The 25,224-nt window shown below is 53.0% G+C and overlaps 7 protein-coding genes across 7 annotated transcripts; 3 read left to right on the top strand and 4 right to left on the bottom strand.

The window, feature by feature from the left end:
• Nucleotides 1-2,303: 2,303 nt before the first annotated feature.
• ColSpa_08038 (uncharacterized protein) lies at nt 2,304-3,170 on the top strand (the record flags this gene model as incomplete). Its single annotated transcript, XM_049274250.1, has 1 exon — nt 2,304-3,170. The coding sequence occupies one exon, from the start codon at nt 2,304-2,306 to the stop codon at nt 3,168-3,170; it is 867 nt and encodes a 288-aa protein (XP_049130207.1).
• A 421-nt stretch (nt 3,171-3,591) lies between these two features.
• On the top strand, nt 3,592-3,789 carry ColSpa_08037 (uncharacterized protein; the record flags this gene model as incomplete). Its single annotated transcript, XM_049274249.1, has 1 exon — nt 3,592-3,789. One exon carries the CDS (start codon nt 3,592-3,594, stop codon nt 3,787-3,789), a length of 198 nt encoding a protein of 65 aa, XP_049130206.1.
• A 4,394-nt stretch (nt 3,790-8,183) lies between these two features.
• ColSpa_08036 (uncharacterized protein) lies at nt 8,184-8,696 on the bottom strand (the record flags this gene model as incomplete). Its single annotated transcript, XM_049274248.1, has 2 exons — nt 8,184-8,449; nt 8,600-8,696. The coding sequence occupies 2 exons, from the start codon at nt 8,694-8,696 to the stop codon at nt 8,184-8,186; spliced, it is 363 nt and encodes a 120-aa protein (XP_049130205.1).
• Nucleotides 8,697-9,118: 422 nt separating this feature from the next.
• Nucleotides 9,119-10,675, bottom strand: ColSpa_08035 (cytochrome P450 monooxygenase atE; the record flags this gene model as incomplete). Its single annotated transcript, XM_049274247.1, has 4 exons — nt 9,119-9,375; nt 9,435-9,717; nt 9,772-10,042; nt 10,098-10,675. The coding sequence occupies 4 exons, from the start codon at nt 10,673-10,675 to the stop codon at nt 9,119-9,121; spliced, it is 1,389 nt and encodes a 462-aa protein (XP_049130204.1).
• A 745-nt stretch (nt 10,676-11,420) lies between these two features.
• Nucleotides 11,421-13,080, top strand: ColSpa_08034 (putative metabolite transport protein YwtG; the record flags this gene model as incomplete). The annotated part of the gene is made up of 6 exons (XM_049274246.1): nt 11,421-11,503; nt 11,563-11,672; nt 11,725-11,853; nt 12,143-12,600; nt 12,781-12,866; nt 12,912-13,080. 6 exons carry the CDS (start codon nt 11,421-11,423, stop codon nt 13,078-13,080), a joined length of 1,035 nt encoding a protein of 344 aa, XP_049130203.1.
• Nucleotides 13,081-14,501: 1,421 nt separating this feature from the next.
• Nucleotides 14,502-16,489, bottom strand: ColSpa_08033 (amidase 1; the record flags this gene model as incomplete). Its single annotated transcript, XM_049274245.1, has 3 exons — nt 14,502-15,028; nt 15,086-16,154; nt 16,238-16,489. The coding sequence occupies 3 exons, from the start codon at nt 16,487-16,489 to the stop codon at nt 14,502-14,504; spliced, it is 1,848 nt and encodes a 615-aa protein (XP_049130202.1).
• A 2,223-nt stretch (nt 16,490-18,712) lies between these two features.
• On the bottom strand, nt 18,713-19,423 carry ColSpa_08032 (uncharacterized protein; the record flags this gene model as incomplete). The annotated part of the gene is made up of 1 exon (XM_049274244.1): nt 18,713-19,423. One exon carries the CDS (start codon nt 19,421-19,423, stop codon nt 18,713-18,715), a length of 711 nt encoding a protein of 236 aa, XP_049130201.1.
• Between the last annotated feature and the right edge of the window lie 5,801 nt (nt 19,424-25,224).

Raw genomic sequence — 25,224 nt, 5'->3', positions numbered from 1 at the left:
GGCCTTCGCCATCACCGCCTCCAAGTGAGCTGAGAGGCAGCTGAACCTTGCCCAAAGGACAGCTTCCCTATCTTAGGTTAGATTTGGGTCATTTGACAGATCCCGTGATGGCTCAACCCACATCGATCTCGCAACCAAAGTCACCGCCGGATATTGCGACTCCCTAGATACAAGGTTAGACGTCATCCCATATTTCGCATATCATTCAACTTGCCAAGAACTGCACCCTAGCGACTGCCGCTGCCGCAAACCCAAGAAGTGTAATCGCCTTTAAACTCATGTTCGGAACCTAAGCGACTGAAGAAGTGAACGTAGAAAGTTGTTGATATTCAAAAGAGGGGATTCAATCCGAAGAAGAGAAAGAAAGAAAGGAAGAAGCGATCGACAGGGGCGAACGGCTACAAGGAAGCAAAACAAAAAACCCAAAAAAAAAAACCGAAGGAGTATGGTTGCAAGAAGTCACAAAGAGGAGGAGGAGGACCAAGATCGGTTGGGCGGTGGGCAGCCGCATTACATATTAACTACAAGGAAGCGATCAAAACCGCTACCTTGTCTATAAGAAATACCAAGAATAGCCTCTCAAAACGACCCGAGCGAACGGAAAGACGATATTGGGCATGGATGTGGATTTTCTCCCATACCCATAATGGGCACAAATGGGCTGTGATAGACCCGTTCTGTCATCTGATGATCGTTTCTGTACTACGAAATTCATGCGACAAGCGCCACCAAGCCCGGTCAGACGAGGGCCTGCATCAGACGGCCGGAGTTTCATGTACTACACCATAGGCTAGGGATCCGTGTCCGCTGCCATGCTGAATCCCAGACACGCTGGCTGTCGCTGGGGTGGCCACCGTCCATAATATGTGGAAGTTAAGCAATTGAGGGCGAGGGAAACCCCCGAGGCCCCCAATTGGGACATCAGCCTCAATCAGGCCGACGAAAAGGGACACACGGACTTGGGAACGAATGGTAAGGGGCACCGGGCTTACCGGGTGGCGGAGACTCGACGTTCCAGTTTTGGCAGTTTGCGATTGAATGCGGCCTGACTCGGATTATTCCAGTGAGTGAGCGTTGCAAATGGTGTCAGCTTTGGACTGTCACCCAAATATCGCAAGATGGCTCTATTCACAATGGAAATTTCCTGCCGTCTCACAAGGATCAAAGGAAGCAAACAATTACATCTGTGATTATGGTTTGATGTCAGGAGGTACAAGGGACGACGCATGGGCCGAAGGTTCAGGCTACATCAATCGGGGTGGTTGCCTAGTGCTCGGAGAAAACGTCACACATAGCGGCTCGATCACTGTCAGCCCATCAAAGCTTTTGTCAAGGGTTCCTTTATCTGTCAGATCAGTGTGGTAGAGGCCAAACAGAATCGACGCCAGCATGGATCACTAGCGGTAGATCATGTGTGTTGGTGGACGTTCAGGGAATAGCCTGTGGGAGTTCACAGGGCTTCTAGCACTGACGAAAGCACTAATAGAGTCAAAGAGACACTCTCTTTCTCGCAGTTCTAGAGTTCGTCAAGAGGAGACAGGTGCTGATCTTGCGACTCGAAGCAAGAAAAGATTGGTAAATACTAGGCAGCTTTATTTTTCTGTCGTTTCTTGATATTATTGTGCATTGCAAGAGTTCGCTCTCCGCTCCGAGGCATTTCTGCAGACGCGCACAGCCCCTTAGACGTTCGTAGGGCAATCCACGCAGGCTCACTGGGGAATTCGTTTATCTTGATGGAAAGAGTACAGCATTCTGAGAGAGACAAGATGAAATTGAGGAAGCTGACATTTTACTGGCCTGAAAGGCAGTAGAGCTTAGTCTTGAAAAAGTGCCAGGAGATCGATAAGAGGGGCTGAAGGATCGTAGATCAAGATCGCGCCTTGCTGGTCTGACATCTCCACAAGCCATGCGAAGAGCTCAACCCCTTTATTAGGTCATCGACGTGACCTCTGATCTACTGGACAAGGAAACTAATGAAGGACCAATCGATCGAAACGACCAAGATTTGGATAGAGAAGCTTTTCGATATCTAATCCGAGGACATGGCGGAAATCGCAAAATGAATCCGCACTTCACAGACCTGGCTTTGCCCTCACTCGTTGATTCACCCGATAACGGACTCCATCAGTATCTTCGCAATGATTGTCTGCAATGGTGACATAGTGGGGCGCGCGGGGAAAGAAACGATAAATATCGGATGACGCCCGAGTATCAAATGGAAATGATAATCGAGACATCAACAATCCGATTTATCAACATAAAATACTCTTCCCAAGCATCTCGGATAGGATCTTGCTCGAAAAATGGCTTCTTTAGCTGGTCAAGCTTCAAGTTTACCCCTCCTCGACCACATCGTCATTCTTCTCCCCCACCAAGTACTCGCCTCTCTCCCCTCATGGATCTCCTCCGAGTTTACCATTCTCACAGGCGGTCGCCACGCTGATGGCCGCACTGAAAACAAGCTCATTATCTTTGCCGATGGCACATACCTTGAGCTCATCTCTTTCGTTGAGGGTCTTAGTCAGGATGAGCGCCTGAAGCACAAATGGGGCCCGAAGCCGGACGGCACGATCATCGACTGGGCATACTCTTTGAAAGACGAATCGGGATTTGCTGCAATTCAGAAACGTGTGCGTGACGCTCAATCAATAGCCATCTACGATGACCCCGTTCCTGGGGGGAGAATCCGACCGGACGGCGAGGAGCTAAAATGGGCTGTTGCGCTTCCGGCCGGCGCCGGCGCGGAATCGGAAGGAAATGTGGAGAGGGGCGAGTTGCCGTTCTGGTGCTTCGACCGGACACCTCGCGAGTTACGCGTACCCAACCATGTTGCAGAGAATATCAGACATCCAAGCGGATCACTTGGCGTTCACTCTCTGGCAGTGGATGTAAGCAGGGAGGAATTCAAGAAGGCGTATGCCGGGATCAACGACCGACCTGCGGAGGGTGACAATGGCGGCCGGTGGACGTTTGATGTTCCCATCCGCCAATTTGAGGATCCCAGATACCTGCTCGTCGAGACACTTTCTGGTGAGCAGGAGCCCAGGCAGTCAATTCGTCTGGCTTTGTACACCGCGTCGGGAACACCAGAACGCTCGATCGGCGGCGACCTTGGCGGCGGCGTCTCCATCACTATTGACTTGATTCCTGTTTCTGGTGGGTCCTCGTGATCCCAGAAGCAACGGAAGGTATTACTTCAAGTTCGAATCCTAAATTGACACATTGAATATTGTGTATGATGGCTTTTCGGACGCTAGAGGCTCAGAAATTGCGATGGAAGTGTATGTATGACGAATTTAGTTTGTGGAACAAGACAACTGTAATTGATTACAGACTTTCCCCATCTCCTTACAGACATCTGCACATCAATCTGATCAGCAGACAACAATTATCCAGAAACCTAGCACAATTGGAGTTCAACTTGCATCGACTTATCCCAGTCTTGACTCGGGATTTTCGTATCCCCTCCGAAGCAGGCTATGCTAACAAGAGAACAAGAGTCATCTGCTTCCTTCAAAGACAAATCAGTGCCCCGAAGTATAGCCGCAGCAATACCCTAGACACGACAACTTTTGTGATGCCATTGTCTCCATGGAGCCTTTCGGCATGTTGGCTCTTATGCTCATCGTCAACATCCGGATGAGAGAGATTGATGCAGCAATCAACTTCCTGGCCGGTATTGGACTCGTCATGGCCGTTGTGGTACTTGCAGCACGTCAGTTGGGTCCCAAAGCTAGAGTTAAGCGGCGGTTTCACGCCATGATGTTCTTGCATAGAGTCAGCATCTAACACGAATTAACTATTGCGAAGTGAAACACTGCAATAACCTCAATATCGGCTGGTCAAAGCTGGCACAGTAGGATACACATGGGACACACTTGATCTCATCATAGCTGTGAAAGAAACACAGGCACGGAACCAACATTTGATCGCCATTTAGATGAAAGCTTGTTCCCAAATGCTCAAACTGCATTGGCCAAAAATGAACAAGATGGGTGGGGTTAAATTTTCAAATTCGCTTGTTATGTTAGATGGGACGGAGCAGAGGGAATTTGTGACATCTTGTTCCGACGTGAAACTACCACGTTTGAATAACTCATCCAAGGGATTTAGTCAATTATACAAGTTCTTCACTGTATAATTCTATTATACCCGAGATCGTTGCTCTGATGCTTAATACACCAGTGCCGTTTGTGTCAGACCCTAGGACGTAATGCACCTGAAGCCAGGCGATGCAGTATTTCCATCAACTACAGTAAGGATGTTCCAAGAGCCATACAACGGTGGTCATTTACATGGACATATCAGCCTTTTCAGGCCACAACACCATAATTCATGGACCAAGACCAAAGTTATGTCAGGTGGCCTGCTTCAATCTGGCTGTAATTTGCACACAAGAAACGCGCCCGTGATTAGACATGTAGCTTTGAGTGAATACATAAGGCAGTCAAAAACGAGTCTACAAGCACGATGCATGTACATAGAGCCGGAGCGAGTGAGAAATGGACCAAAAGGCTGCTGAACTATCGTGGATGTCATGCATGGGGCTGTTGTGGACCTGACGATGGATCACGATGGTCAATGGTTCTTGCTGCTAGCATCCGCAAGGTGGAGTGGCAACGGGTAATCCACACCAGCTAGCTACCTAAAAGAAATGGACCTTACGACGAAGCAATGACATAACATCACCTATACATCATCATTTTGGGATGTGAGTTTGGGTTACGAGCACATTATTGCTCTAGCTTCTATGAGCACGAACGTAGCTACATCTTGTTTGTCGTATCAATTCATTTGGTATCTATGACACATTGACTGCCAAGCATTGTTTATCACGCGCAAATTTGATTTGACTGGACGCTCAGCGAGTATCTTGTCTGCCGCAACAGGTAAATATCGAAAGGTCATCATGGTTTGATCTGAAAGTACGGACAATTCACAAGGTTTCAAAGTTATCAAGCGTAATTTTGTTTTTGTCTATTATTCATCCAGCTAGTCATAACATCATACCCAGGGCCTTTTCATGCCCTGTATCCGTGTCCTGTTGCTCCGCTCAAACATGACCAAAACAAAGACATTTACCGGCAGGTGTATCCACCGTCAATGACGATGTCGGCACCAGTGGTGTAAGTGCTGGCGTCGGAGACAAGGTACACATAAGCACCCTTAAGCTCCTTAGCGTCACCGTTGCGGCCCATGGGGATCATGCTCTTCCACAGCTCCTGAGTCTCCTTAGCAACGAAGTCGGACAGGCCAGTGTCAATGTAGCCGGGAGAGATCGAGTTGACACGGGCGAAGTCGCGCCACTCGTTGGCGAGCGAGCGAGCCATGTGAATGCAGCCAGCCTTTGCGACGTTGTAAGAGGTCTGCTCCTGGGGGTAGTTGGCGATGTGGCCAGACATGGAGGCGGTAATGACGAAGGAACCGGTACCGCGCTCACGGAAGTGAGCACCAACGGCCTTGGCGCAGTAGGCCGTGCCGTTGAGGTCGATCTGGATGACGTGGTCCCAAGCCTCCTTGGAGCCGTCAATGACTCCGGCGTCGGCAGTGGCACCGGCACTGGAAGAGGGTTTTGTTAGCACACGGTCCCAACTCCTTCATGGTGAGGTGGTGGGTGAGAGGAATCTTACTTGGCGATGAATGCATCGATCTTGCCAAAGTCCGAGATGATCTGCTTGGTGGTCTTCTCGACGTCGTTGTAGTCGCTCACGTTGAGCTTGTAGATCTTGACCTTGACGCCGTACTCCTTCTCAAGCTCGGCGGCATTCTTCTCAGCACCCTCCTTGCGGGAGGAGTAGGTGATGGCCAGATCAGCACCCATCTCGGCACAGCCGCGAGCGGCCTCGATACCCATGCCACGGGGCCGGAAGCGCCGGTGACGACGACGACCTTGCCCTTGAGGCTGAAGAGGTCCAGAAGACGGGAAGCGGTGGGAATTTCTTGAGGCATGATGGCGGTATTGATGTGGCTTGGGTATTGGGAATGAGTTTACAAAGGTTGGAAAAAAGGGTTCTTGGGTATCAAACTTTTTGCGATGAAAGAGTAGAAGAGAGAGGAGGGAGAGGGAAGATCTGCGAGGGACGTCCGTCTTTGAATAGCTGGTCGCACAAGGTACTGGAGGGGTCAAAAGGTGGCATGATGGAGGGGTAGCTTTGGAATTCGGCCGGTCGTGACGGCATCCCAAACCCCCGCTGATGTCATTCAAACAGGCACACGGTCTAGACAGCGGAGCTAAACACGGGCCATCACTCATCAAGAGGTGACTGAAGCAGTGGTTTAACAGGGGTTGAGCATTGAGATGAGGCCGTGGAGCCATGGATGAATCCATGTCTTTTCATGTGCCCGCCAGTTTGGTGGAACTGGATTACTGGGACCTGGAGGGGCCGCAGGTAGGCAACAAGTACCATGAGTAATGCCCACCTGTAGAGCGCGGAACAACATACATCTGCAGCCGGGACACGCATCAATCTGATCTTGGGTTCGCTTGGCGCAACCCTTTCGAACTGCATACTGGTCGTGCTGGCCAGATTGTCATCCGGTAAAAATTGGAATGTCTGGAGTTTTGTGCTCTCTGATCGTGGACGCGTACAAGAAACTTGGTGTTGTCTCTTGGATTACCGCAAACCTGGCCGAGAGCTCTAGGCTTGCTCGGCACTACTTCCAACCAGTTAAGAGCTCAGCTAATCTCCACCTTTGAGTCCACTGCCAACCACCCCGGCCCTGCAACGCGCGCATTAGTCAAGGCCTTGCATCGTCGATGCTTCACTGACGCTCTAACTCCCGCGAAAACGAGATACCTGCGGGGTATGGCCAGAAAAGAGAGGGGGCTTGATGTCGTGGACGTGTCGTATGTAAGTATTCTACTTGTACACTCAAGCCTTGGGACTCTTGTTGGCGCAAAGCTGGGCGCAGGGTACGGAGGCATGTCGGTGACCACACGAAGGCGGGGTGAAGGAGCGTGGGGTTTAGTTCGCTGCGGATGGGAATGAAGACTAGTTGCTCCATGGCCATTCATGGAGCTCTTCCAGTCGCGTTAGACAGGAGATGGGTCTGCGCGGCGTTTTGTGTTTGAAACTGCGCGTTTGGGGGGAAAGCTATAGGGGGATTTGGACGCGTTCGGCGATTAGCGGAATCCTGGCGAGAGCTCAAGCTTTCCCGCGGAGCAACTCGGGAGTGAGCGATATTTTGCCCGAACATCGTCCATACAATAGCATATCTCAATGAGAGCACCCAATATTGGGAAGGTTATGAAGTGGTTACATTCGAGCCGCCGGAAGGTATCGCAAGCTACTAACTAGACCCTAGCTTATGAGGCAACATGGCTCATCGCAAATTGCTATAACCTTAATGATCTGCATTCTCCGAAGCAAAACATCAGCCAACCGTCTGCTAAAGCCGTTCAATACTTTCTTGCCGACAACCTATTTAGAATTCCAACTCTCCTCGGATTGGGGGAGCAAAATGTGACTGATACCACAATCGAAGGCTCTTCTTCGCTCTAATGATGACATGTGCAGCAGGTTGAAGGTTCCAAGTCTGATGTATTCAATATTCATTGGCTATCAGGGTAGATGGAGGTTGTTTCTAACAACGCCACCAAAGTCTCACACATCACGAGAAACCATCGCGACGCCTTGCCGATCATGGGTATGGAGTACCAGGACACCATCGAACAGGGGGACATCTTAAGCGACGATTTCCTCCTCAAACCGCCAGTGACTGCACGCTTGAGGACTGCATCGGCAAGACTCACAATTCATCCAGATAAAAAAGCATACGCCTTAGCAACTCACTGCCATATGACAGCTTTGATATCACACTACAATGCCACGACGCGCCGTTCCACATGCCAGGACCGAGTCGAGCCCAGTAATCCAGCAACAAACGCCAAGAATAACGAACCTCTACAACTCGGCGAGAAGCTCAGTATCCTTGCTTGTAGTGTTGTCTATCACAGCCTCTGGAACCCTGACGGGAGCAATCAGCAAAATGTGGCCGGATGAGTACAACCACAGTGTTGTTGTTGCCCTCGCCGTCTTCCTTGCTGTTTGCCAGAACGGTACCCTACTTGGCTTCGTCCTTCAGCATTGCGTTGGCCTCCCACCGACAGATCTCGGCAAGACAATATTCATCTATTACTTCATGTGGATCGTTATGCAAAGCGTCGGCTTCGTCGGCATTGATTATATGTGGCTGCATTCTTGGCCAGAGCCGGTCAAAAACTTGTGCGTAACTTGGATGCTCTTGAGCGTCTTAACTGTTGGGTTATGGACAATAGCAATCGTTGCCGTTATTGGAAAACGATACGAGAGCCAGTTGTCGGCGAGTTCGGCAGCGACACAACGGGCAGGTACGAGACACATGCAGACAAGATGGTCGGCGCCGGTGGTAGTCAGAGAGGCCCGTGACGAGGAGGCAGCTAGCCCTATTCGGCCACCACCATACGTTTCTGTAAGGGAGGTGAAGAACCAACATGCTTGAGCTGGTTTTTGGGCTTTTTGAGCTGGGTGTTAGGGTAGGGGGTATATGGGAGAAAGCAAACTAGGCGGGTTGCGACGACGGGGAAAAGGGATATGGCAAACGTACAAGGGAATCATACCAGCGGCGTGCGTCTTGGTGGTTTTACCGCGGTCTGTTGTTAAGGCAATGGCTTGAGCTTGCGAGTCGAAGAAAGACTCGGGATTAATTTCAATCATTGAGGGAACTGTCAGTTAGAACGTTGGCAACTACTTGTTATTACTGGCTTGAACTTGGCTGGTCTGCAAGCTGGTCACCTGCGCGAGACGTGAAGCAGACATTAGACGAAATTGAGTTACGTGTCGAAGGTATATATGCCTCCTTTAAACCCCTATAGAAGGCCCTTATTCTATACCTTCAACCACAGTTAAGACGTCCTTTCCTACATGCATTGTAGCTTGTGACAACATACCAGACTCCCTGCTTGCAGTGACAGTATATGCTTTGAGCTTTTGCAAAGCTTGCTCGTGCTCTCTTTGGATAACTGTAGCATGATGTGCTGACCGGGGTGTGATTGAGCACGGGAACGGCAAGGGGCTTGAGTTGAAGCCGTCCGAATAATTAAAGCTGTGTTGACATTCGTCAGTTTCAGGTCAGCAGACTAAATTTGATCATACACGTACATATCAACGTCAATATCTCTGTCTTCCTCGTCTTTGGCAGGGTTGACCGTAAATGCCCAAAGTATCCGCGCAATGTTTAATATTACGGATGCAGAGCCAAGGTGCATGCCGGGACAGATGCGACGACCCCAACCGAAAGCACTGTGACCGAATGTACCTGGGTATTCTCGATGCTCCGTAAATCGCTCCGGTCTGAACTCGTGTGGTTCTGGAAAGTCTACCTCGTTGAGGTGGACTAAGGATTTAAGTAAGTACAGGTAACAGCCTGGTTGAATTCAGCTAAAATAGACTTACTGGTCCATAGAGGCGCAATTACGGTGCTTCCCTTTGGTATAAACATATCTTTGTATATGCAATCTGCCGTGCTTGCATGAGGAGTGCCTCCGAGAACCGCGACCGGTCTCCAACGTAAAGTCTCTGACGCTATAGCCCGAATGTACTCGAGTCTGTCTAAATCTTCAAAGGCTGGGAGTCGTCCACTCCCAATGATTCTGTCAAGTTCTTGTTGAGCTTTTGGTATGAATCGGGGCCCAAACTTGACGCATGCCAAAAGGAAGCTTGCTAGAGACCCAGCCGACTGTAGAGTACGGTGTTAGTCATTTCTCTCTCAAAGAGGGATTGTTTCCCCTACAGTCTCAACACCCGCCCCGAATGGTGATCCTGCCGTGTAAGCAATCTCGAGATCCGTCATACCGAGGCTCTCCTGCTCTTGTAAGAGGTGTTTCGCAAAACAAAAGGGTGCCGTGCCTTTCGCAACCTTGTCTCGAACTGCATCCATGAGCTCTGTATAAAGATGGATGTCCTTTTGTCTTTGTCTCAAGACTTCGGCCTTCCACGGGGCCAAGAAGGTTGGAAGATATTTGAGTACCGGGTACCGTTCGACCACAAACTTGCCGGGGATACTGCGAAGGGGACATGATTAACAGGATTCTATCTCTTGGTCGAGAAATGACATACTTGACTGAAGTTAGTCGTCCCATGGACTCGGCATTTCGTTGGACAACAATGTCAGTCGAAACATCTTCAACCCTTCTCCCATACGTGACTGTCACAATGACTGAAGCCGCATATCTCTCTAGGTGCTTCCTGAAATCATTAGGGGTCGTGAGAAGCTCATGCATAAGGACCTTTGACTCGAGATTCTGAATTGGTCGATACGTCTCGCTTTGTCTTTGCATGAAGCCGCTGTGGAGGAGCTTACGCCACCGCCTCCAGAAAGGTGAGTAAGGGGCCATAAGCCCCCTCATGCCGCCGGATAAGAGTTCACCGCCCATTATGAAGCGCGGTCGAGATGAGAAGATGGCTCCCTTTTTCTCGAGAAGATCCCAAGCTGCCTGGGCAGAACCCAAGACGATGGTTGGTGTCGGTCCCAGCTGGAGATATACAACGTCACCATACTCCTTGCTCAGCTCCTGGAACCAGATCCATGGCTTCCTTATGCCGGTTTTGATGGCGTTAGGTCCCGGTGGTAGTTGAGAGCGATGAGAATAGAGCTTCCATTCTTGTTGCAACTGGTTGACAAGAAAGATCAGCATTTAGTACTCGCGTAGAAGCCTAACTAGTAATCATACCCTGGGGAATATCAGGGCAAGGTAAGCCAGACTGAAAACCACAGCCAAATACGTGACAATGCCCAACATGATAGTTTCACTACTAAAAGGGGAATTTGATAAAGCCTCCCGCCTGTATCTTGTCAATTTTCCGGTCGTCACTCTCGAAAAAGACCATCTAAAGTATCTAAGGCAGCAATATTGAAGACTATGTACCCAGGCAGTTGGCCGAAAGCCGGAGGTTATCAAGGTCAAGGATGCGGCTAGTGTTTCAACCCGACAGTCTGCCAATTGCCGACCTTGGCGATGACAGTCCAGCAAGCCACCCCCACTAATGTCTAATCACTCGCGAGGGCGTGACTGGGTCTCCGAAAGCTTTGCGATTCAATGTCTTTGATAAGACAGGCTGATAGCATAAAATGGCAGGCCCATAACCCCGCAATCGGAGCTTGATGCGGGTTACGCGGGGAAGGAGATGCATGGGCCTATCGGTTCCAGGGTCCCTCACACATATTATTTGCTGACACGGGGCTTACAATGGCGGTATGCGGATAAGCATATCCTTGTTTCTAGTAGCAGCATTGCGGCAGTTGATGGTTGAGGCGAGGAAAGATAGAGCGAAGCAATACAAAGGCTACGAGGCCCAGTCTACATGGTGTACTCATGAAAATCCCCCTTTAGTTGACCGTGCTCGACTAATTGTTGTTATTTGGAACCTGATCGGCCAATCATGGAATTAAACAAATCGAGCTGGCTCAACAAGCCATTCCTGACATCAATCCTGCTTGGCACAGGAGGGTTTCTGTACGGATAGTGAGTAAACATTCCTCGTTCCTAGATTATCCGAATGCGTCCTTACATGCGTTTACCAGTGACTCCGGAATCGTCACTCCCAGTCTGGCACTCAAGTCATTTCTGCTGTACTTTGGTAACCCCAATGCTCCCTTGAGAGGGGCTATTGTGTCTGTTTACCAGGCTGGAGGTAGGGTCGTTAGTTTTCGAGCGGCGCTTGCAAACTAACAAGCCACCCCTAGCATGGCTCGGTAGTGCCTCCGTCGGCATCACCAGCGATAGACTCGGTCGGAGGAAGGCCATTGCTTTCGGATGCATATGGGGTGTTATTGGTGGAGCTTTGATGGCTGGTGCTGCCCATGTCGCTATGCGTGAGTAATCTAAAAATCTTGAAAGAATCCGTGCTGACATGAATTCAGTCGTTGTAGGTCGTCTCCTCGTTGGGTTTGCTGTTGGGACAATCACTGGCGTAGCTCCTGTGTTCGGGGCAGAGATTGCAAAGGTAAACCTGCTTTGCTGGTACCAGTAAATCTTGTGGGATCCGATAAGTCTGACAAGCTCCAAGACTCACGAGCGAGCCCGAATTACGGCTGTCAACCAAATGAGTAGGTTGCGTCTCTTTTTGTGAATCCGAGTTGATTGAATGACACATATGGACAGTGGTTGCTTGGGGTTTCTTCGTCGCCCTATGGACTGGAGTAGGCGAGGGAAAATGGCACAATCAAAACCAATGGCGGCTTGGTTTCGCCATACAAAGTCTCCCTGCTCTCATTTTAGGCGTCAGCGTTCTCTTTATCAGCGAGTCACCGAGATGGCTGTGTCTCAAGGGCCGTCATGAAGAGGCTGAGAAAGCGTTCCGCAACTATCACTATAACGGATCCAACGACGACTGGTGTCGCAACGAGTTCACCGCCATCCAAATCAATATCGCAGAGGAGCTGCAAGCTCAAGGCCAACTCTCATGGGGCGACCTGTTCAAGACTCCAGCTTTCCGCAAAAGACTCTTTGTTGGAGCTTTTGTATGGAGTGCAGCAATGTTATCAGGCATATCGTTTGTGCAATATTACCAGACAGCTATCTACGCCACGCTGCAGTTCAACCAAGACCAGCAACTCCTGGTAAGCGGTCTTTACGGCTCAGTTGCACCTGTGGCATGCTTCTTTTCCTTGTTCTTCGTTGACCGCATTGGTCGTAAGAAAATTCTTGTTATCAGTTCATCACTTTTGTCAGTCTGTTACTTGATTATTACGGTCCTGGCTGCGGTTTACCCTGTGAGACCCGGATTCCCCACGAACCAGGCAGCCCAGCGTGGTCTGATTGCATGCATATTTGCTGTATCGGCCAATTACTCTGCTCTCCTGGGCCCCATGACGTGGATCATTCCGTAAGTCTGCTTATTCGAGTACGAGCCTGCTCTGATTTCCTCTAGGCCAGAAGTTTTCACCACAGAACTACGAGCAAAGGCGAATGCCATCGTCCAGGTGATCCATTACTCAATCAGCTTGGTCATAACGCAGTGCTCTCCCATTGCGCTTGCTGCTGTTGGCTGGAAGTACTACGTAGGCAACCGCGATGCGATTCTGAGAAACCCACTTTAACTCGATGCCCTTAGATTCTTTTCATCTTGACCAATGCTCTCTGTGCCGCCGTCTTTGCGCTCTTTTACCCTGAGACTAGAGGTAAATAGTGCTCCTGTACTTTGGTGAAACAACCCTAACGTCCCGTAGGCAAATCATTGGAAGAAATTGATGAGATCTTTGGGGATGTCAGGATTGTTCGTAATGTTGACCTGGTCGAAAAAGCTGGCGTTCAACAGACCGAAATTTCTTATAGAAGTAATTGAACAACTCATTCACCATGTTTATAACTGTCACGATCAAAAAGTACACGTAGGAAAGGACGTCTTAACTGTGGTTGAAGGTCTAGAGTAAGGGCCCTTTAGAGGGGTCTCGAGGAGGTATATATATACCCTCGATACGTAACTCGTATCCGTCTAATGTCTGTTTCACGTCTCTCGTAACACATATCATATCTCACGGCCAAGTAATAAGTGTCAGGTAAGTAATTATGACGGTTCTCTGTTAGAAAGACTTGTTCTTTAATGACTAGGAACAATGAAAGGTTGTATACAATAACGAACAAGTACCCCTTTGGGAACCTGTAGTTGATGAGTTGGTAAGCCAGGTTAACATATGTGAACCCAAATAGCTGGCTCTCGTGGCCTGTTATGTGTACCGATCCTCCTCACACTTGTCCTCGTACTCACATTTTGGCGCATGGGGCGGGAAATCGAAAATCAATGGCCTTACTTCCTCGGAGCTCTCAGACAGAATTCCTCACTCCATTCCGAGCGACTTGGGGAGAAATTGCATTTAGGTAGCAAGGTAACAACCTCCGAGAGGTTTATGTCAATAATATTATGTACGGCCAAGGCTCAGCAAGCCGTGACGCAAGGCAATCACTGGACGGAGGGACTTGACTTTGTCTCCAGCTGACACACCACGCACCGGGTCGTCTCCTTATCTTAAACTGGTCTAAATGCCACAGCTGCTCGCGGCAAATGCTCCGTTCTAACAACGGCTAATGCCTTGCTGAGCCGGGCGGCACAAAGGTGCGCTGCCCCCTTGCTTGCCCGGACCCCTTTGAATCTCTCAGTTAAATCAACAAAAGCAACATTAATAAGAACAGACCACACTAAGATGCCGATACACTGTGTAGGCTTCTCATTTAATTGAATCCGCCGGCAGGTCAAGGATTCCACTGACATAGCTCCAGATGTGGCTACAGAATAGCAAACAGAATGGATGGCCTAGATGAGTGGATACTGCCAGTGGGTTTACGACTTCGCTCTGAAATTGCTTGTCCTTCGAAATCGGTTTCTTAACCACCAGCAACAACAGAGCTATCACAGAAGCAAGCATCGGAGAGAATTTTCACACAGGAATACAAAAAGCAAGATCATGTGTCGCATACAGATTATCATTAGATTTTGTATCATCACCCTCCCTAGATCCCTCTCTCAAAACCACTCATGCACGTCCCTCCTCAGAAGAACCTCCCCGCCAGCAAGCGTGCCCCCTGCCTTGGGAGCTGTCAATAACCCGGCCTTAACCAAGTCCTGCGCCAACCTCACAATAAGCCCGTCGCACCCCCTTGCCGCCATAATGTCCACAGTCACTGGCAGCATTTCGGTATGGTTCGTGACGGAGCTCATGCTGCCGACCTCGCCCAGCGGGAACACATGATCCGGCGCGCCGCTGTATACGCTCAGCCGCCCGTTGGAGAAGCCCAGAGGCGGCGTGCCCGGCGCAGAGGGGTACTGGTTGCGCGGGTCCGCGATGCCGGCACTGCCGATGTACAGCAGGAAGCCAGAGGAGCACGTGGACGGGTCGGCGACGGGCGCGAGGACCTGAGTGTTGAACCACTCCGCGAAGAGCGTCTTGTTGGCCTTTGCGTCCGCAAGGGCCGTGGCGGGCTGGTTGTCGCCCCAGGACCAGCGGGCGAGCGGGACGGGGTTCACGGCAGGGAGGCGGCCGTCGTGGGCGGCTTGGCGGTGTTAGTATCTGTAAGAGTGTGAAGCAAGGTGTGAGGGTGTGCACTTACCGGCGTAGTCGGCGTAAAAGGGGTCGCGGACGAGGGCCGTCTGCTCCTTGGTGATGAGCGTCGCGTACGTGGTGCCCATCACGTCTGCCAGGGTCTGGTTCCTGACCTCCGCTGGAGCAGAGCCGGCCCAAGACGAGGTCAGGTTGAACACTGTAAGATTCGTCCCGATGAACGTCGCAAGGTCGCTCGCGAACTTGTTCAGAATCTGCGCGGCGGGCGCGTCGCTCTGGTCACCCGTTGGGAAGCCGAGCGTGTACAGCGTCTTGGGGTACTTGACCTCCCCACCCACAAGCGATGTGTAGTTGTCCTTGTACAGCGCCTTGTTCGCCTCGTCCCACAGATACGGGTCCTTTGTCAGGAATCCCGCAGTGTCAAGCGTCGGAGACAGAGGCATGACTTCGTCCAGGCTGACGAGGCCATGCGAGGGACGGTTGCCAAACAGCCCCTGCACGTTGGACGGCCCGCGGATGGAACCACCCGTGTCGCTCCCGACGGCGATATCGAGCCACGCATACGACGCGATCGACGCGCCCGCGCCGGAAGACGAGGACGACGGGTCGTTGTACCCGTCGCCGCGCGGGTTGAAGGGCGCGTGGTAGTCGACCCAGTCGGCCGTCGCCGTCTCGCCGTTGGCGAACTGGGACGGCTTCTGGGATCCAACAATGATGGCACCCGCGTCGATGAGGTTCTGGATCGCGGGGCCGGTGGTCTCCGCGGGCGGGTAGAGGGAGTACCAGGCCCTGTTGCCGTTGGAGCGGCGCACGCCGGCGAGGGCGTAGATGTCCTTGACACCGACGCGGACGCCAGCCAGGGGCTTCTCGGCGGTGGGTGTGAAGTAGAGACGAGAGGGGACGCCGATGGTCAGGGATGCGGAGGAGGGGACCTGCGCCGAGAGGGTCTGGAAGGTGCCCTGGGGCGTTTGCAGGAGGGACTCGGTGAAGGCGCCGGCGAAGTCATCGTACAGACGGAAGGCTTGGTAGACGTCGCCGGTGTAGGTGTCTAGGAAGTATGGGCCGGAAGGGATGCCGCCTCCCCCGAGAGGGGCACGACGATGGACTGCGTCTTGTTGCTGCCGTCATAGCTGGCTTTTGTCAAGCAAGGGGTTTCGGCGCCGGCGAGGAAGATGGCGCTCAGGAAGGCCGGCTGCCAGACGTCGTCTTTGGCGGTCCAGTTGGAGAAGAGGGCCGCGAGGCTGTCTTTGGGGACGGGGTCGGAGACGACGGTGACGGGGGTGAAGCCAAAGGCGCGCGGTAGGGATTTGATGTTGAGGGAGCCGTTGGAGGGTTTGCCTTGGGAGAAGGGGGAGACGAAGTAGTACACGTCGTTGAGTCGCAGAGACGCGCCGGTCTGGACGAGGTCGGCGGCGGCGGCGCCGACAAGGGTCAGGAGAGTGAAGGCCTTCATCGTGAGAGGCGAGAGGATGGCGAGGCTTCAGTCTTGCACTGGTTCCTGGCCAGGCAAGGCAGGAGAACCTGTGGCCGCGACATGCTTTATAGATGGGCGCGCGCCGGGCCGGAGCTGGTTACGCATGCAATGGATGTAAGATGGTGAAGCGGGGGCTTTCTTTTCTTTCGCCCAGTCCAGTCCAGCTATCTCTGCGCTTGGGCTTGGCTGGGATTAATTGCTAAGAAACAGGACCTCTGTGAGAAAGCAATGTGCAATCATTTCGGCAGCATTGGCCCATCTGATTCGGTCACCTCGACGAGGCGGGGACGATGACCGTCGGGCTTGCTTATCATGGCACTCCACGAGGGCATGCATGCATTTCGCATTCGTTAGTGGTTCGGGCCGGGGTATCTTGTCCTGCCTCGCCCTAGCCTGTGCCGTGGCAGACGGCGGTGATCCTTGGGTACATCGGTGTTCTATCCCTCGGGGACTTTGATGCGGGATGAACAGGATAGTGATTCCACTTGGTTCAGAGGGGTCGTCAAGGAATCTTGTCGAGGGCTGGCCGATGTCGGTAGTTGTGTCGCTTTGCCGGGCCCGGGGGACTTGACGGAAGCGGAAACCGTCGGCAGTGGCTGGTTGTCAATACGGCACGGCTCACCGAGAAAGAAAACAATAGGTAGCTGACGAATCTCTGACCAGCTGACGGGCATACGTATAGCTGACGAACATCTGAACATTAGAGCAATACCAGCAAAGACTCGCGCCTACCATGAGACTTTCGTAACCCCGTCCGATCTATCTTGGACGGCACGATTAGGGGAAGTCGGGGCGTAACAGGCGTGGCATTCCCAGCGAGACGGTTCCCCCACACAGCAGCAGCAGCAGCACGGAACTACCGCAGTCTGTCCGGCGGGCCGGCAAACTCTGTCGGGGCCGAGCCGACTTGCCAAAAGATAAGCTTGCGGCGTCAAACGGTTCCTGGGCTGACCATGGATTGTTTCTAGAACAGGATGCTAGTGTCAGACAATGTCCTCTCGGGCGTCGATGACGACAAGCATGACGAGTCTGCGCCAAAACCGGGCGTTCAGACACTCATCGTTCTTACCCCGAATGGGCTTGGAGACGACGAGAAAAAGTTGGAGTACGCGTCGACTGAGTTTGTTGCCCCCAGGCAGCGGCAGCGAGGCGAGAGAGAGCCTGTGCTTGTTTACTCCAAGTGGGGAGGCCGATATCAATAATATGCGGGACTTGCAGCTTGCTTGCAGGCCGTGGTCCGTCACCGCCGGAGGCCCCCCCCCTCGCCCGATGGTTGAAGAAGACCCAGCCGATGGTGACAAGACGCTATCATGATAAGGAGGGGACGGGGGATTCGGCAGTCACGCCTGTTTACGTGACGTAGTGTAGCTGACAGCTCGTATCGTGGCCCAGCACTGAGAGGCCCGTGGAATGTGGACGACGTAGTATAGACTGGGCCGCCGTGGGACGCATGAGCTGCGATACAGGCATAGCGCGCCGTCGATGACAATCTAAGATTTTTAAATAAAATAAAAAAATCCCTCGCGGGATTGGGTATCACACTTGGTGGCAGCCGTTGGCCCAGCTCAATTCCTGGTAGCGATAAGTCCAACAAGGAACAACCTCACATGTTCCCAACTGCCATCGTCGGGATGATCCTTGCTGACAATTGCACTAGAAAAGTTTCGTGCCTGGATCTCGCGATCCCGCCAATACTGACAATGGCCTCTTCAGACGCCATCGAAAGACTCATGTATCACTTGCAAAGAAACAACGACGCAAAAGACACAAAGTTGAAGTCGTATCATCATTATCCGAACTCATCACCCTCTCGCACCGCTAACTTTAATAGCCATCCGGATGCAAGTCAGTGGTTCGTCCATCAAAGTGGAGGTATCCTAGGATGTACCCAACCGGGTCATCAATACTGTTGAAACCCATTGCCAATGTTTTTGTCCCAGCTTTTTGTTTCCTGGAATGTGACCATCCTCGCTCTGCTATGCAACCGAATTCCACGAAACCGAAATGCCAACTCAACTGCCACGTCCCCTTGACCTTTCGCGGTGCCGTGTATAAGAAAGCAGCCTGGCCTGCTTATCCATGTTCCAAGATCAAAATCTCCCAGCCACACACATTATTGCCTCGACAAAGGCGGCCCAACCGCCCGAAAAAAGTATTGACCCGAATCGAAAGCTGCCTACAACTGTTGGTAGCAGACACATCTCATGACCAGCCCAGGGTCTCGAGCGTGCCCCGAGCATCCGAGGCACTCATGCCACTGACGCCCAGCGAGCGAACCTGGGTGCCCTTACGCAGCCGCTGCACGCCCACGGCGACCTTCCAGGCTTCTTCCTCGTCCAGGACGAACATGTATCGCTTGCCCTCTTGGTCTCGAACTGTTGCGCGCAAGACATGCAGGCGCTTAGTTTTCCACTCCCCAGTCTGTCCGGTCGAAGATGCCACGTTAGTATCTCTGAATTTCGTGTCGCACAAGCCAAGACGGCAACAACTATTGCAAGCACGCAACATCTCGGTCAGGTAGGCATCGGCTTCATCGCCCGTGAGCGTCCTGGTGGCACCCCTGTCCGCCGTACGGGCTCGCTGATTCGCCATTTTTTGAAACAAATTCGAAGGATGATTCGCAGCACTCATAGGGGCAGGAGCAGCATTGGAATTCAAGCAGTGCGGGGGGCACCATACCTCGACCAGCTTTAGCGTCCAGGCTTTGACGTCCCACTCGCGCTGCGGGACGCCGCGGACGTCGTCGTCGATGAAGAGGCCTTCGGTCGTGATTCGCAGGATGAGGCCGTCGGTCACTGTGCCGAATCCCGAGATGAGCTGACTGGCTGGTGTCTTTGCGAACTGGTTCATGAACAGGTAGACGGCCTTGATGACGATCTTGTCTGGATCCTTCGTCGTGTACGGCCCGCGCATGCTAGGCGGCGGTGTCGTTCTCGTCGTGGTGGCCGACGGGGCCCATGATGACTCGGAGCCGACTGAAGACGCGGGTCTGTGTTTCGGCTTGTCGTACGGTCGGTATGAGTACTGGTCTTCGTCGACGGTTCGTGCTGACGGCCGTGGCGGTTGTCTGGCTGTATTCGAGGATGAAGCTGCAGAAGGTGCCGATCTCGGTGGCACAGAGCTGGCAGAGGGGGGAGGTCTTGGGGGAGCGGACGAAGCAGACGGGGGAGGTCTCGGCGGCGTCGAAGCCGTTGCGGGGGAGACGGGGGGGCGGCCGTTTGGCCACATACTCGTCTTCTCACCCGACGAGTATGCGTAGCTACTTCCCTTGCGAGCGTTCTTCTCGGCCTCTTCCGTCTCCTTGGCCTTGCGATCCGCCTCTTCCTTGGCCTTGCGATCCGCCTCTTCCTTGGCCTTGCGATCCGCTTCTTCCTTGGCTTTGCGAGCAGCCTCCTCCTCGGCCAGCTTCTTGGCCTTTTCTGCCTCTTCGCGTTCCTTCTTGGCTTTCCGGAAGGCCTCCAGTTGCGCTTCGACACGGGCTTTGCGGGCGGCGGCTTCGGCTGCCTCCTTCTTTCGCGCCTCCTCACGGTCCTTGGTTTCTTTTTCTTTGGCGGCCTTTGCCTCGCGTTCCTTGGCTTCCTGCTCGGCCTTTTCCATTTCGCGCTGGAGCTTCTCCTTCTCCTGACGCTCCTTTTCAAGCTTCTGCTTGAGGTCCTCTTTCTCGCGTATCTCCTGCTCAAGCTTCTCCCTTCTTTCTCGTTCCTCCTTGTCCCGCCTCGCGCGCTCGCGAGCTTCCCTCTCTCGGAACTCCTTGAGCTTCCGTGCCGTTTCCGCTTTCCGGCGCTCCTCCTCCTCCTTCGCTTTGCGCTCCTGCTCGCGCTTCTTCGTCTCCTCCCGAGCCTTTTCCCAGGCACCCTTCGATGGATCAGGCTTTGGTTTCGGAGGAGGATCTGGCTTGCGTGGTTCCGGCTCTGGCTCAGGTTCAGTTTCAGATTCCTGAGGTGGAGGCTGTGATCGTTCTTGCCATTGTGGTCTAGGACCGCCGTTTCCCGCCCCGTGGTTGGGCGGCGGAGAATTCGGAGGGGGGCCGTTGTATTGACTGCCGTGAGGCGGGGGCGGGGGCGGAGGGCCAGCGTTTGCGTAACCGCCGCCGAAGTTCGCCCCTGCACCGTAACCACCAGGACCAGAGCGGTAGTTGGCATTGGGACCGCTGCTCGAAGACGAGCTCTGGTTCTGCGACTTTCCCCAAGCCCATGCTCCCACACCGACGGCTATGACCAGGAGGGTCATACCCATGTTTCCCATGCCCTGGTACGTCCCCCACCATGCCCTGAAGGCCGGAGCCATGCTCTGGAACATGACGACGAGGACGAGGGCGCATGCGAAGCCAGCAGCAAAGCTGGGGCCGTTGGGAGCCAGAGAGGGCAGGTAGATGAACCCGCCACCCTTATCGCGCTGGGGAATGACAAAAATGTCGTAGTTGCCGGGTCCCAGGCCAGCACCGGGAGGGGGGAACCGGCGGTGGTTTTGGGTGCCTCGCCATGGGGCGGAGGCGGTGGAGGAGCGCTCATGTCAGGTAGACCTCAGCACTTTGTGGTGAGGTGGCAGGCACTGCTTGTTGACCTAAATGGAGCCTCGGGGCTCAAGTGGAGACTCCGACTCGGAGTGAATGAAGAAAACAGAAGTCTAGTGGTATCTTGGGGGGTCCATTGACGGTCGTGAGGTCGTGAAGCGTCTGCACAATAGCCATGAGAAAGGTTCCAGCAGGAGAGGGGCAGGAGTAGCATGTGGTGGTAGGAAATACAGCGGGTTGGATGGCCGAAAAAGAAGATGAAAGTGGAAAGGTTGGCGAGACTCACAAGCAACAATGCAAGAAAAAACAAACGCCGGAACCCCAGGGACAAAACTGGGCAAGGACCAAGGCGTCAAAGCGAGAGAGAATGGGTATCTAGAGGTATTTGTCGATGCTCGGGTGCCTAGAGTGAATGGTGTCTTTCCGCTTCGGCCTTTGCGCTTTTTTGCCGGCGCTTTTTTGTGTCCGATCGCGGGGAAGGGACCGAGAAAAAATAATTGTCTTGTTTTCGAGGGATTCACCCCGTTGGTCAGTAAATCGGGTTTGGAGGGAATGCAGCAGTCTTGTGACACGGCGCCGTTCCTGGTGGAGGTCGGAGGTGGTGGTGTTGAGTGAGAAAATGCGGCGAAGAGGAGGACGAGAAGGGGCCAGGAATTCTTTTGTGTTTACTTTGGGAATTTCTCATGGGCAACCACACGGTCTAGTCCAGGCAGAGAGACACAGAGAGAGGTGGGATGGGGGGTTGACTGGGCGCTAGTGGCTGGTACAGTACTGAAAGAGTCAACCGTCCGGGGGCTCACAGTGGACGAAGACCCACTTTACACTCACTAACCTCCTCTAAGCGAAGAAACCAGATGGTGACATTCTGACAGGCAGGTGGCTAGCTGTTCTTTCAAGTCTTGAGGAAGGGGCGAGGAACAAACACACAGACCCGATACCGAATGGCAGGTGCTGCCACCAGCTCAACCATCTTCCACTCAGTTTCCATTGTCTCGTTTGCTTCTCTTGTTCGGCTTCCTTTTTGCTCTGCTAGTCCCGAACCTTCATTCTTTGGCCGTTGCATCTACATGCTTCGGGTAAGATGTCCTTGGTTGTTGGAAATATTGGACTGACAAAGCCAATAAGGGTCCGTCAGCAGAAAAACTGCCATCCAAGCTTGACCTCATGGGCTGAGAGGATCTTCCTTGTACCAACAAGACCCTGAAAAAAAACCGAACACACGGATGACCGAGCTTCCAGCCACCCTTTCGATCTGCGGCAGAGGCGGCTGCGATGGCCCCAATCTCCATGTCCGTTGCCTCACGTCCATACCCCGTCTCGACTGACGTTTCTCTAAGTCCCTCCCTCTGGTAGCCTTCGTATTAGACGAAAGTCGGCCAACCGATGGACGACACACGACTTCACCGCCAGCAACGCAACGTCGCCCACTCGCCGCCAACAGATCGTCACAACAAACCTCGGTTGCCGAGTCCACGAGCTCCCCCGCTCAGGTCCAATGAACAAACTGCAAACGCCGCTCTCCAGGGCCTCAATCCCCTCCTCTCACCGTCCAATCCCAAGAAATTGCTCAATCTCCTGCCTATGAGAGGTTATCCGCCAAGTCGCCTCGGGTCCCTCGAGCGGTCAATCACTGGGAGTCACTGGGGGACAGGTCCACCGAGCCAGCCTCCACAGCGAATCGCGGACCTTGAGGCTATGTTCCCGGAAAGGCTTCGGCGCCAGCACACATCCTCTTTGGGTGTAGGAAGGCAATACGGAAGAGGGGGAGGGCCATGGAATCCACCAGCCTCCGCCAGTCCCGTGCGGTTGCAGTAGCCACCTCGGCGAACAGCGACGGTCCTCTCCTCATCCAAGGACCCAGGCCTCTCTCCCGGTTCACTGGGAATCCCTTGGTCGATTAGGTTCAGCATTCGATGGAATCGGTTACGACGGCTGATCGGGCCAGCACAGCGACTGCAACCTCTGGACCGAGCCGGGGCTCGCCAGCAGGCGCCGTTGGGCGCCAATTGCGACACTGTGACATTGTCCCAATGTCGGTTGTGGAGGTTTCCACTCCCAGGAAACGGCGCTCGGCTTCGTTGCCCAGCAACCGCGGGAAGTCCCTTGCACCTTGTGCCCATCCTGGCGCCGCAGTGACGTATCAAAAATCACCAAGTGGGTAGCGGATACAGGTCCCACGCTAACCGCCTTTTGGCCTTGCCGGCCGGCAGCGTGTGAGTGTCTGCACGACTCGGACGGAGGCTCAGAGTTTACGGATGCCGGACGGTTGGGAGGCGTCATGAGCAGACGTGACGGAATCGGCGATGTCTACATGAACCACCATGGTGCAACCACTTATGGCCCTCTTCACCTGGAACTTTAGATCTGATCACCTGTGGCTTTATGCGTTTCTTCTTTGGCAACGAGCAGAGAGCCCCCGATGTGACAGCGGCTGCATGCGCCCACGCTTATTAACGGCAAGGGTCTATCTATAAGCGACCATCTGCATGCGCATGAGGAACGGTCCGCCGCGGACGCTGTCGCGTCCCTACTCCAAGTCCCGTCCTGGGCGCGCCCGTTGCTTTCTTGTTTTGAGACAACATCGATCGCGTGCTCTAGTAAGCTCTGGTTGGGTCCTGCGATCTGTCGATTGCCTCTCTGTGGCTGTTTCTACCAAAACCTGTTGACTGTCCAACTGCTCAAGCTTCTAATCGGCGCAAGCGGCATTGAATCGAACAACCTAAAACCCTGAGACTGTTCTTGTGGCTGACACCTCCAGTATACCCCGAGCCATACCTACATTAAGATTGACGAAATTAGCTCGATTCTGCAACAAAGGCCAGCCACCTTGAGCAACTCAAATACGGTCGTGTCTTACATGTGCCCGAGTCGAAGTTATAGTTATTCAGTTCGTCGCATTGTGCCATATTACCCTGACTTTCTTGATACTACAAACTTAAAAGCCAGTGCCGAACCCCTTATGTTGGAGAACTGAGTTGGGTGTTAAGAAACTAGTCGGGTCGTTATTGGCGAAGCCCGACGGAGGAGGCATTGTTCCTTTGTCTTCCGTCATGTTTCAGGAACCGGAGAATGGGGGTTCGTCGAGATGCCGATGCCTTGCTCACTGAGTCTGACATGTATCGAAAAAATGTTTCGCGTATCTCCTTTAAATCTTAGTCTACGATTCAGATCTTGCAAAGCGTCTAGTGCGAGCTGTCGCTGTCTGAGACGAAGTCGTGCTGACGGTACTCAATACCAAGCTCGTGTTCATCCGATACGCTTGTTGCCTATCAGCCTAGGCAGACGAATAAACATAAAACCCGTCTAGAAGCTAAGACGTTGTATCTTGCATCTATGTCTGGTTGGCCAAAACTAGCCATTTGAAGGGAACAAGCCCGCGTCGGCTTTGACTTGAACATCTGACAAGCAAATGTGCAAGGAGACGCAGGGGTTGCCTAAAAACGCGCCCCTCTCCAAAAACATAGCTGGCAGAGTACTTTTTTACAGCAGTTCCTATCAACGTAGACACTCTAAAGAGAGGCTGAGGACGCGTCATCTCGTGGCGTGAAGGCTTGCACTGAAAGTTATTGAGTTGCTGCCTTGATGCCCATCCCACCCGCAGAAGAGGACCCCGAGGAGGACCCCGAAGAGCCGGCAAGAGGGACGGCCGAAGGCGTAGAAAGGAAAGAGCATAGCCCAGGCCCAACTCGCCCAGCCGCGTTGCAGCGCATTGGCAGCCCAAGACCATTGTCAGGCAGCCGATGACCGGGCCGCTGTTGCTCTTTGTTGATATGGTCTCTCGGGCCCCTCATCGTGACTGATGCCGACAATGGGGTCCTCTACAGTGAGCGGCTTCTGTAGGTTCATCCTCACGTGGGGTCATGATGCAGCGTATAGTCAAGTCAAGGACAGAGATCACGAGTATGTTTGTATAACGGCCAAGGGCATCCGTGCTGGTATTTCCACTCTCAACCCAAAGGATAACGCCGCTATTGCTGGGGAAAAAGAAAAAGATATGTAAATGCGAATGTCGTCCTGTACGTATGTACGTCGTGATTACCTACTTCGAATGAACTACAATAAAAAATAGCGCGTGCTCGGCCCATCGAGCCATCATCGACGAGCCGGCGCGACCAAAAGAGAAGCCAACTCCAGACACCACGCAAAAGCATCCAATATCCGCCCGCCGACCCAAAGAATCCAGACCACGACCTCGAGCACG

The sequence above is a fragment of the Colletotrichum spaethianum genome (genome assembly GCF_022836535.1).
Source record: "Colletotrichum spaethianum MAFF 239500 DNA, contig21, whole genome shotgun sequence".
Taxonomy (NCBI): domain Eukaryota; kingdom Fungi; phylum Ascomycota; class Sordariomycetes; order Glomerellales; family Glomerellaceae; genus Colletotrichum; species Colletotrichum spaethianum.
This window is presented reverse-complemented; position numbering and strand designations above follow the sequence as displayed.